Raw genomic sequence first — 12,596 nt, forward strand, 5'->3', positions numbered from 1 at the left:
TATATATATGTTCGAGGCAAATGTGTATTAAACACACACCATTGAACAGCTAAGTTAAAGTGCTTTTTCTATTTGTAACACACGAGCAGTTTTTTTTAAAGTTTCTGTTTTTTATTAGGAAAGCACTGGGCAATGAGGGAAATTGTACAACTTAGGGGCTCCTACTACTGAGAAGGGAAAAAAGCAGCGTTTCTTTCTTCACCCCAGCCACGCTTTGCAGCATGCTGGGTTTTACTTACCTGACCAGGGATCAAGCCCACGCACAGTGGCATGCGGCATGTGGATCTTAGTTGCCTGACCAATGATCAGACCCGAGTCCCCTTCATTGGGAACGTGGAGTCTTATCCACTGGACCACCAGGGAAGTCCCAGGGCTTTTTAAACATACTGGGGTCATAGGACATGAAATGGGATGAGATATGCTAGCTGTAGAATGGTTGAAATTATTGACTCTCTTTTTAAACTACTAGAAATGATATAAAATGGAAAGGGTTTTTTTGCTTTATTTGTTTTTGGTGTTTGTTTTGTTTTTAAGTAACTTCCGGGAGGCTGTTACTGCACTGTGTCCATAACATGAAATTAAGGAGGCCTTATGAGAAAGTGTCAAAGGATGGATTATTTTGAAAATATGAAACGTTCAATTTTATGTGAAATTTAAATTAAAAATATTTATGTATATTACAGTTATGTTGATGAAGGATCAGAAAAAAAAACAAGTCTAGAGGCTTTGCTTTTATTACTTTTGAGAATCCTGCAGATGCAAAGGATGCTGTCCAAGATATGAATGGAAAAGTAAGAGACTTTAATAATATTTTGTGTTCTCCATTTATTACTATTTCAAGATTTTTTTTTCTAATTTTTTAAAGTAACATGATGCCCTATAAGCCTTCACTCTCCATTTTGTCACGTACGTATTGGATTGTCCGGTTGGAAGGAGATTGACATTAACATGAGCTTTAACAATATATTTTAAACCTGTTTTAGCATTCAAATGTAAAAGTAAATGAGTTTTAGCCTGTAGAGCTCTCCCCAATATCCCGTACTGTCATTTTGAAGTCTCGACTTTTTTGTACTTCAGAGTCACTCTTCCTTGTGTCACTGTTACAAATAATCATTTGTCCCTTACAACTGTACTTTTAATTGCATCTTTGCTCAAAGAATTCTTTTATATTGTAGGTAATATTTTTCCCATTTTATATGGCAGGTACTATCTTTTTATATTCATCATCCTGTGAATTGTTGATTGTTAAAAGTACTTCCAGTGCATCTCAGTTCTCATAGTGTGGAACACATACATTAATTCCCTTTGTCCTATAGCTTGGTTTCTGGTATGCTGCAGGCACTTGGCACATGTTGACCCTTTTACTTTACTTTCATATTTTAAGGTATGGTAGTACCTAAAAGTTGATCTTGACTCATGATTTTATTTTGGGTGCAGAGGTAAATTTGTGTCATGAAGGATAGTAGACCCCCATTATTTGTTTGTTTTCAAGCACAAGAACGTGTAGTCCGTGTAGACATTATTCTTCAATTCTTTATTCAACAGATATTTTATTGCCAGGCATTGCTTTAGCAATTGATTAATGGTTGTGGGTAATACAAAATGCCTATTTTCTTGGACACTTGTGATGAGAAACGTACAAGTAAAAATAAATACAATTTCATATGAAAAATATTAAGGAACATAAAGTAGGTAATTTCATTAGAGCTTAAGGGGACTGGTTTTCTATACATATAGGTCTAAGAATGTTAAATCCTGAATGTTGGAAGGGAGGCAGCCATTCATAAGTCTGTGGGAAATATTTTGGACCCAGAAACAGAAAAGGAGGCCCTAACGTGGGAGCACATGGCTGTTGAGGCTGTTTGTATTGGGCCAGGGCCCATCCATATCCACCAGACGTCTTAGTAGGAATTCAGCATTTAAATTTGTTTTCCAAGGATAACATGAAACAGCTAGAGTGTTTTACTGAGAGCAATTATATGATGATTTGAATTATGTTTTCAAAAATCACACTGGCATCTATAGAAGGTTAATGTAGGAAGTTGTTGGAAGATTAAGAAGTGTAAGCATTTCTGAAACATAAGAATATGAAGTACCACTATAAGAAGTGACTCTTGGGGGACATGTTCAAACAATTGAATAAGGCAAGAAATGTTAAGGACCAAATAAGTGCTCTATTTAAAAAAAAAAATCAAGGAAATTATTAGAAGTAAATAGAGAAGAACAATCATGTTGGAAAATTTTCTTTCCCTTAATATTTAAGAAATGCTAAAAACAATTAAAGTAGGAATAACCATTTTGAATAAATAACTGAATCATTTTATTTTTTAAATGACACGTATACTTTTATATACCCTTGGGACACTGAAAACTTTGAATGGTAGAAGTAGAGAAAGGAAGTGAGTTTAGTTCTCCATTATAGAAAAGAAAAGGGTAAATTCTCTCATGATAAGTGAGAGGTATTAATCTTCTTTTAATACCAGAGGACATTTCAGGGAGCTCTAATTGCCAATACGTACACTTTGTGTTGGATGACTTAATGAAAGGCAGTTACTCATTAAGTCTCATTTATCTGGCATGGTGAAGGACACAATCATTTCAGAAGAAAATGTTTGCTTTGGGGAAAAAAGACTGATCTTGGACTAGTGCAGTGGTAAATAAATTTGATGTGATGTTATTAATGTTATACTTAATCTGTTTAGTCTTTGCATGGAAAGGCAATTAAAGTAGAGCAAGCCAACCAACGATCTTTGGAAAGCGGTGGTACACAGAGACCACAACCTCCTGCAAGAAACAGGGGCCATCTGAGAAATCCGAGACATGGAAGAGGAAGAAATCGAAGAGGAGGAAATAGAAGAGGAGGAAATGGAAGAGGAGGAAGCGGGAGCGCAAGAGAGCATCCCTCACCTGGAGGACACCTGGGTAATGTTTTGAAATACAAGGCTGCAACCAGAGGACCGAAAAATAGTAGGTTTAACTGTATAGAAACCTCTCAGTTTTTATTCCATCCTTTATGAGCAAAGTAGTGTGTAAGAACTATCAGATGATGACTCACATTGATAGTCAGAAGTATTTCTAAGTGGTGAAGAATTATTGTAGTTATAAAATGACTTAACTAGGTAATGTGCAAAACGTTAATCACCTTACAGGGGAATAGCATAAATTTTAAACTAAATTCAGTCTCTTTTACCATTATTACTAATTGCCTCTTTTCTTCGAGAATTTTTCTACCGAGTTTCCTACTGTTGATCATACATTAGAATTTTTCACTTTAGGACCGATAACTTGATATGAGTTTAAATCAATGATTCATTCATAATCTCTTAAAAATACATTGGTTAATTTTATTCTGAGAGTAGCCTTATTGCATCATAAAAATACTAGAGAATCTTGAAAACTCCACAACAGAAAATAAAAGTCACTCAGAATATCCACAATTCAGGGCGAAACACTTCATATTTTAGGTTTCACCTTGCAGTATTTGTCTTAAGTATATGTGTTCAGACATCTAAGCAAATCTCCATTGTCATTTTGATATGAGGCTTTTCTACCTGGGTCTGTGGTTTGCATTTGGGAAAATACCTTAGGGAAATAAATAGAGCTTTAGATTCTAAAAGGTGTCTTTGACCCAGGAAAAGAGTAAAAAGCTCTGCTTCAGAAATACGTATGTTTTCTTTGTGTGTGTATTAGAGGAGGAAGTCGTTGAAAATGCCTTTTTTTGGATTTTTTTCAGAGAAGTTTTCTACTTAGTAAGAAAAGGAGGAAAAGCACTTTGCATTTCAAAAACTTCCATATATTTAACAACCTCTGCTTCATCTATTAACCAGAACCAGTCTTCAGAAATAAAACGTTTAGTTTCTTTTTGTGCTAATTCCATGTGTGAATTTTAGGAAATGTTTTTTGAAAGTTCAGTTAGAGGGTGTGCCCATTTTAAGATAACACAGTTTTGTTCTTTTCCCACTATCTTGAGCTTGAGAAAAGTTGACCAGTTCATATTCTGCCATGTGTAAGAGTACTCATTTTTTCTTGCCTGTGGCACTACCGGGGAATTGGAATACATCTAAACACCTTTCTGGTTCGAAAGGTAACACATCAGTTTTCAGTATTTAGTGTGCATTTCTTAAATACTATTAAAATTGAACAGAACATAGCCCTTTTGACTGAGAAATGAACATTAAGAGTTGATCTGTGAATAACACAGGCCTGAACTGTTGATCAACTTACAAGCAGATTTTGTTTTTCAATAAATACATATAAGATCACTACGTGATCCAAGGTTGGTTGAATCCATGGATGCAGAACTAGGGATACTGGACCAAGTGTAAAGTTATAAGCAGATATTCTCCGGCAAAGGGAGTTATTTGTATGTATGTACTTAACTTTTAGGTAATGCATTTTTTATTCATCCTTTTTATTTTTAATGCTTTGATTTATACCTAGGATGTTGTGTTTTTCAAAAGCTTCCTTGACACCAGAATTATATAACTAATAACTTACCATCTTCCTCCTAAAATGATGAAAAATTCAGTTTTACATTTAATTTATCCAGGTTTTTCTGTACTCTCTCTCTTCTCCCCAGAGCACTTTCATACCAGTGGTTCTTCAGTTTTGTTCCTACGTTTCCCAAACTGACTTTTACGGTAAGTCTTTGAACTCTACTGACTTCTGTGTCATATGAGGAAACAATCATATTGGTTTAGACAGATAGGAAAGCTGAAGACTGGAGTAATTGTTTAGTGAAAATTTATAACAATAAGTGAAACTTGCCCAATGAAAAAATGTTGATTCTGCTTAACTAAAAAGATTTCATTTAAACACAGGTCGTGGTGGACACACTCCTAGTCCCAAGGCGAGTTCTTCCAGGGGAGCCTTTCCAGTTAAAAGAGGACCATGTTCCAGAAGTGGAGGTCCTCCTCCTAAGAGATGTTGCCAAGGGCGAAGCAGTAGGGGGGTGGGAAGACAAGGTAAATGCTATATAATGCAGAGACAGTTGTTTCTAATTAATGAGAGGGAGCTATTTTAAACAGAATGTTTAAGCAAAATGGAAAGTGAGAAGTATATGGACATGTTAACCAATCACTAATTTATTGATTGATTTGTGGTTGGGAAATAACTTGTCAGTTTTTGATTATAGATGTAGTAGGTGATTAGCACTGCAGTGGGGAAAACATTGCTTGTAAGTCCATGTTGGCTATAGAATTCCTCTTAATTTAAGTTGCTGCTAACACTTTTTGGTTAGTAGGCTTCTTTATCACATAGTTTCAATATCAGAATTTTCATGGAAACTATGTCCTGTGAGAGAACGTTCTGGTCTGTAGACTAGTTTAGCTATGTATATTGGCTAGCTGGTTTTATTAATTATTATAAACAATAATTGAAACTTGCCATATGAACTGTAGTTTGTGCTCTTAACTTTTCTAGCACTGTTTTCTGATCCGTAATATGGTAGAGACTTGAAACAGCCATTATCAAATTGCCCTTTTACGTGTAGAATATGAATGAAGCCAAATGTAGCACGATATTGACTTCAAAACACAACAGAAGCTAAGAAGCCTACCCTTTCCATTAGTAGATGGTTAGCCTAGTGAACAAACAAGAGAAGAGAACAAACAAGGTCCTAGTGACCTCCAGGAATGAGGAATAAGAATTAACACAGGAAGAGAACGTTATTTATGGGAGATAGTTTCATATTTTGGGAGCGGTACAGTGTTTTTCAAATGAGCCCTTTATTGCTAATAAACAAGAGAAGTCACTATTGCTATCCTCATACAAGGTCCATAATTAAGGTTGTACACTTAAAGGAGAGAGCCGACCACTTGGTGGTTGAATATGTGACAGTAGTTACCAAAAATCAATGTTTTGCTCAAAGTCTGAGAAGTGTTCCCTACTGCTGGTAATCTAAAGGTTATGCCAACTGTATGGGGAACGGGAGATGTCAGAAAATACAATGTTCAGTGGTACCATTGAAAGGGAAACGAAAATGTGCGTAAATGGAATTTTAGAAGGGGTAGTTTTTTTAAATGATTTTGGAGAGTGGAAGGCTATCAGACTTTGGGATTTTTCTTTGAAACATTACTGTCAATTCTGAGATACTTACATAAGCATTTTTAAATTCAAGGTTCAGGATCACATGGAAGAGAAAATTGTGGAGGTCCTCCTCGTAGAGAGCCAGTCTCTTTTCGGAGAGTTGGCTATATGTCACAGAGATGGTGGTTATGCTACTAAAGATAGGTAATAGGAAGCACAGTATATGAATTAAGTCATGGTTAGTTTTGTTGTTCTTGTTGAAATTTACCTAACACAAAATTGAACATTTAAAAGTGAACAGTTCAGTAACATTTAGCACACTTAACAGTGTTATGCAACCACCAGCTCTGTTCAGTTCCAAAACATTTCATTACCCCAGAATAAAATTAATCAGCAGTCACACCCAATTTCTCCCCCCTTGTCCCCGGTAGGTACCCACCTGTGTCCTTATCTATGAATTTATCTACTCCTGAATATATCATACTAATGGAAGCAAACAATATGTGACCTTTATTATCCAGCTTTCCCTTAGCATAAATATTTTCAAGGATCATTCATGCTGTAGCGTGAATCAGTACTTCAGACCTTCTTTTTTTTGGCTGACTAAATATTCCATTATATGTGTGGTTAACATGGTTTGTTTATCCATCTGTGTGAGTTATTCCCATCATGGTGCTGTCATGAATACTCCTGTACAAGCATTTGGGTACCTGTTTTCAATTCTTTTTGAGTGTATGTATACTTAAGGAGTGGAATTCCTGGGACATAGAGGAATTCTTTACATTTTTTAAGAAACTGCTAATCTTTGCCACAGAGCCTGTACTATTTTCCATTTCTGCCATGCACATATACTTGGTTTGTTTCTCTGCATCTGCACCAACACTTGATATATTCTATGGGTCTATTTTTCATTATAGCCAGTGTGATACGTGCAAAGTAGATATTTCATTTTGGGTTTGAATTTCATTTCCCTAATAAATATGTTGAGCAGGTTTTCATGTCCTTGTTGCTCATTGTATATCTCCTTTAAACAAAAGTATATTCAAGTCCTTTGCCCATTTAAAAGTTTTTGTCTTTTTGCTGTCTTGAGTTCTTAAATATTCTGGATATGATAAGTTGCATTTAAAATTTTAGCTGCTTTATTTCAGTTATTCAAGGAGAGATTATCCACACTCCTGAGCCAGCAAGGATTATACTCCACCACGTAGACGCTATGCACACAGTTATTACGGACATTCAAATTCTCGGAATGATCATCCCTCTAGAGGACATAGGTAATATAAAATGTTGTGTTTATATCAAATAAAAACCTTCGTTTCAATTATGTTATTGTGACACATAATTTAAATTGATGACATAATTTATGACATTCTTTTAAATTCAGTGACCGTGATGGCTATGGTGGAAATCGTGATAGAGATTATTCTGAATATTGAAGTGGAAGCTTTTACAGGGATTCATATGGGAGTTACGGTAAGAGTCCAGTTACAACTTGTAAATCATAGAATTAGACTTAACCAGATCGTTGTTTACTCTACTTTTACTTCAGTTCCTCAAAGGTAAAAGTATGTTTAGCATGTCCTTTTAGATAAGTTAAAGACCTTTGAATGGTTTTGTTAATAGCTCACTTAAAATAAAAGGCTATGAAGGGTAAATGGGCAGTCTCATCTTTTTTTCTCATTACAGAAAACCAATTTTAACATTATTATGATTTTTTATTTTTATTTTGTGTGCGGGACACGGGCCTCTCACCATCGTGGCCCCTCCCGTTGCGGAGCACAGGCTCCTGACGCGGAGTCCCAGAGGCCATGCATGGCCCACGGTCCCAACCGCTCCCCGGCATGTGGGATCCTCCTGGACCGGGGCACGAACCCGTGTCCCCTGCATCGGCAGTCGGACTGTCAACCACTGCGCCACCAGGGAAGCCCCACTGAATCTTGTTAAAAGTTGCCACTCGACTGATTATTTAAAAATGCTAAAATAGGGGCTTTTACTTTCAAAGAAACTACTTAGGCTGAAAAATATTGCTCGCTCTTTTAAAGAAATGTAGAAGCCCTTCACCGTTGCTACCTAGTTTATATTTTCATAGCAGAGAGAGCTGAAGCTTATCTTTTCAAATATTTAGCACTGTAAGTCATGTTATATGATCCCAGAAAAATTTGTAATGTTTAGCGTTTGTTTATCAATCAGTAACTTCCCATGTGACTCCCGTGGTGCACCAGCAGCACGAAGGGCCCCTGTGACTTACGGTGGAAGCAGTCGCTGTGATAGCAATATGAGAGATGGATATGGAGGAGGTCCGGAAGGTTACTCCAGCAGGCAAAGTAATACTTATCCAAGGGGTCGAAAGCGTAGAAGACAGGAACAATGAGGGTTTCCACCCTCTGTGAATAGGGAGTACCTTGCTCCCCGTGACTCATACAGTAGCTCAGTTTGTGGGGCTTCCAGACGAGGTTATGCGGGAAGCCAATCTGAAAGAGAGGGCCGAAGCAGATATTAAAAATTAACACTCAGTCATGCACCAAATGTTCGTTACAAAGGAAAAGTTTAAGTTGTTTTCCTTAATTGATGCTTGAACACTACTAAAAGAAAAATGTTGGTTTGGGGGGAAGAGGCATATATTAACTTTTCCTCTAGGAAGTTTCAGACAAAGGGGAAACATGGAATTATTCAGAGGACTTTCATGTTGTTAATGTTAATTGAAAAGTAGAAGTCGTGTTTCAAATGTTCAAAATTTTCAGAGTAAAAAAATTTCGTGAAATATGTTTTGTTGATGATACTGCTGAGTTAAACAAGCATAAAACTTTTGTTTGGAGGGTGAATTGTGCTGTTTGCCTAAACTTTTCCTTTGTACGTGAATGTATTCAAAATTAAGCAATGTGTTATTTCTCCATCGCAAGCTGTGACTGTTTTCCAGTTAGGCTAAAGAAATTACATGTTCCTTTTTGAAAGCTTGTAAACATGTAAAAGGTTTGAGAAGTCTCCAAAAAGGCTGAGAAACAATGCTTGCATTATTAGTGAAAGTCGATGTGTCTTTATCCCTTTAAAGCCATAGTATAGATGAAAGGAAAATTGAGACAGGTGACTGTAAAGAGTTTAAGAAATCTTGAGGTTAAGTATCTATTTTCTGATCCATATTCAAGTGGCAGATGACCAACGTGGGAATAATGGTTATAAAACCAATTTTCCACTCAATGTAAATGGAACCAGTTAACTTTTCTGAGTATATATATCTTAGTGAAAGTTAGTACCCCTAGATTTTAAGACATTGGGAAACGTTTTAAGTAATACTGATTTTAACTTTATGTTGGTGTGCTTGATGTAACACAAAGGGTTTCGTAATATACTCATAAGTATAGAGTTATCTGGAGGGTTAAGGGTTTTTTGTCAGTGACTTCAGGTGACATTTAATGAGTAATGCTTACAATTTGGGAAGAAACTGGAGTGTAAAAACTTTAAGCCAAATTGGAATCTGCAAAACTAGTACAGAAATCTGCAATTTCCTTTTAAAGGAACAGCAAAAATGAAGTTCAGGGGAAGGAGAGTATTATTTGAGCCAAACTGAGGATTATAACTCAGGAGACAGACTCAGAAAGTTCTGAGGACTGTTCTACCTGTTAGAAGTCAAAGGCATGGTTACATTCATTTTGAAGAGAAAGGACAGTATATCACATCAAAGTGACATACAGATATTTTACATGAAGATCAGCAGGGATACGTAGTCTGGGTAAGCAGGTACAAAGTGAGCAGCAAGTCAGCATGATCCCAGTACAGAGCTGGGAAAGAACAGTATTCTTTTTAAGAAGTTACAGCCTAAGTGTCAGAGGAAGGTAAAATAATTGACCTTTATGATCAGGAAGGCAATCTGTCTTTGAGGAACTCTGGTTAATGTGTAATGCAGATATTAGGGAGGGAGGGAGGATGTCTCAATGACCACAGAATTTTATGTTTAATTTTCTTGGCTGGCCTTAAAGTACTGTATTTCATAAAATCCTACGGGGCATGAAAGGTTTGCTTTTAGTATCTAACATATCAGATTGATGAGTCAAATCCTTAAAAGGAAGGATAAAGCAAACGAAGTTTCGAACCCAAAACTGAACCGTTTACTTTTTCCTGAGTACCTGTTCATGAAAAACCCATAAAACTCTTAAGTGTTTAACAGTTGGGTGATCTTCAAAATACAGGGATACTGTGGGTTTGGTTCCAGAACAGTAAAGCAAGTCATGGTTTTTCTCAATTTCACGGCTTCTTATGTAACCCAGTCTTTGCTATTAACAGAAAACATGTATTTCTCCACTAGTTTTTAAGAGAAATGTGTTTGTTCCTTTCTTCCTCGTGTGTAAAAATACTCATTGTGTTCCCAGTGAATTGAAGCTTCTTGCTCTTCATGCCAAGAGTTGGGCATGAGACAGGCGGTTAAGCAAGTAAAGTGAGGATTTATTTAAGCAAGAATATGCCCTCAGGGAGAGCAGGCAGTTAGGTGAGGAGCTGCTGCCCTGGGTTCCATTGGCAAGCCAGTTATGAGGGGCATACAAAGGAAGGGGTGGCATACTCATTGGGGAAGCAGGAGTTTGGGGGTCAAATTCCCTGTTTCTTTGCAGCTCCAGAAGGGATTTTTGTCCTTATTTAGCTTAATCAGAAGTGTCATGGCCTCACTGCATGGTGTGTGCTGCTTGTCTGCAAGGCTAATTTTATTGTAAGGAGAGCATAATGAGCAACAGGTTACATTTGGAAGTAGGAGATTCCTGTCTTTCCTCATCTCTCTTTGTCTGCCTTCAGGACACTTACCACCGAAAATGTGCAGTTTCCTGTCAGTCTGGAGGTTTCTGTTTTTCTTTGTTGGCCCATGGACCTCTGCTCTTTACCAGGTGCTTGATTTCCTGCCACCTGGCCCCTCTTCCATTACTCTGCTCATATCTAGCTACTCGCCTGCTGTAGCAATTACAGTAATCTTAACCTCACAGTCCTTTAATTGCATTGCAGTCACTGAAAAACATGCTTAACATCCAGATTTAATTTTGTTCATGAATGAGTGATATCCAAACCTCTATAAGATGATTTTCTCAGACACCATCTGAGATTTAATATCAATTGTTTTTCCTCTCGTGTTTCTTTCCTGTCAGGCAGAGGATTAAAATATTAAACAATCATTATTGAAATACTAACAATTCTTTGATTTCCTACTATATACTGAACTTGTCCCTTCCAGTAGACTTGCTTGGAAGCTGCCGGTTGGCCTACATATTAGGTAGAAACCATAAAACCCCTGAATTAGGGAACAGTTATAACTTTGCCTGATTTAAAGATCAGCTTGTGTATAATGCATACAGCTGTTTTCTATCTAGACTATGGAAAGTGTCCCAAGAAATACTAACTGATCACCATCAACTGATCAACTGGTGTTTACATGAACACTTTTCATTGCATAGTTTTCTCAAGTGCTCAATAATGGTTAATATACGATTAAGACACTACCAATGCAAAGCATTAACACCACAGATCTGGGCTTCCCTAGTGGCCCAGTGGTTGAGAGTCCGGCTGCCGATGCAGGGGACACGGGTTCGTGCCCCGGTCCGGGAGGATCCCACATGCCGCGGAGCGGTTGGGCCCGTGAGCCATGGTCGCTGAGACTGGCTTCTGGAGCCTGTGCTTTGCAATGGGAGGGGCTACAACGGTCAGAGGCCGGCATACCGCAAAAAGAAAAAACCAAAAACCAAAACAGTTTCATGATTTGGACCAGTCTCTAAAAAAGGCAGGATTACAAATTAACCTCAGGCTCCCACTTAATATAAAAGTAATGACAATATTTTCACACTTTTGTTTTGAACCCTGAATTATGTTTTCGGCGTTGTGCTCAATGTGCTCAGTACATCATTTAACCTCACAATAACCCTATCTGATAATTCTTTATCATCTTGTTTTCGTAGACTGGGTAAATTTAAGAGTTTAGGTAGCTTACCCAGTTTCATATAACTACTAAATTTTGAAGTTTAGATTATTTTCTGTCTGCCTGACTTCGTATCATATTAAATCACTATACGCATTATATCTTCTAGACATTCATATTTCTGTTTCAGATTATTCTAACAGTTCCACTAAAAAAATTAATTAACTAGCATATCTGCATAGCAAGCAAAATGCTTCATGATCTGGTCCTCCCCATTTTACATCTATCAAGAAATCCCTGAACTCTCCCTACTGATTACCTGGAGCTTCACGTTATTAGCCCAAAATGCGTTTTCCTTTTTTTTTTTTTTTACGGTACGCGGGCATCTCACCGTTGTGGCCTCTCCGGTTGTGGAGCACAAGCTTCAGACGAGCAGGCTCAGCGGCCATGGCTCAGGGGCCCAGCAGCTCAGGGGCATGTGGGATCCTCCCGGACCGGGGCACGAACCCACGTCCCCTGCATGGGCAGGCGGACTCTCAACCACTGCGCCACCTGGGAAGCCCTTCTCCTTTATATTGATTAAATTAAAGCAACTGGGAAAAGTATGCAGTAAAAAGTAGAGAACACATTCTGCTGTTGCAGTTTTCTTTAGAGTTTCTCCCGCGAGTTCTCCCGCGAGTTT

The 12,596-nt window shown here is 37.5% G+C and overlaps 1 protein-coding gene across 1 annotated transcript in view; it reads left to right on the forward strand.

Annotated features, from left to right (window-relative positions):
* Positions 1-697: 697 nt before the first annotated feature.
* Positions 698-12,596, forward strand: part of LOC308609852 (RNA binding motif protein, X-linked-like-1) — a gene marked incomplete at both ends in the record, with an annotated part of 107,462 nt that continues 95,563 nt past the window's right edge. Inside the window, 3 exons of the mRNA XM_081259141.1 lie at positions 698-791; positions 2,703-2,732; positions 4,865-4,964. Coding sequence (XP_081115267.1) covers positions 698-791; positions 2,703-2,732; positions 4,865-4,964 — 224 coding nt within the window. The remainder of the gene's footprint in view (positions 792-2,702; positions 2,733-4,864; positions 4,965-12,596) is intronic.

The sequence above is a fragment of the Mesoplodon bidens genome (genome assembly GCF_964165515.1).
Source record: "Mesoplodon bidens genome assembly, contig: HAP1_SCAFFOLD_323, whole genome shotgun sequence".
Lineage (NCBI taxonomy): Eukaryota > Metazoa > Chordata > Mammalia > Artiodactyla > Ziphiidae > Mesoplodon > Mesoplodon bidens.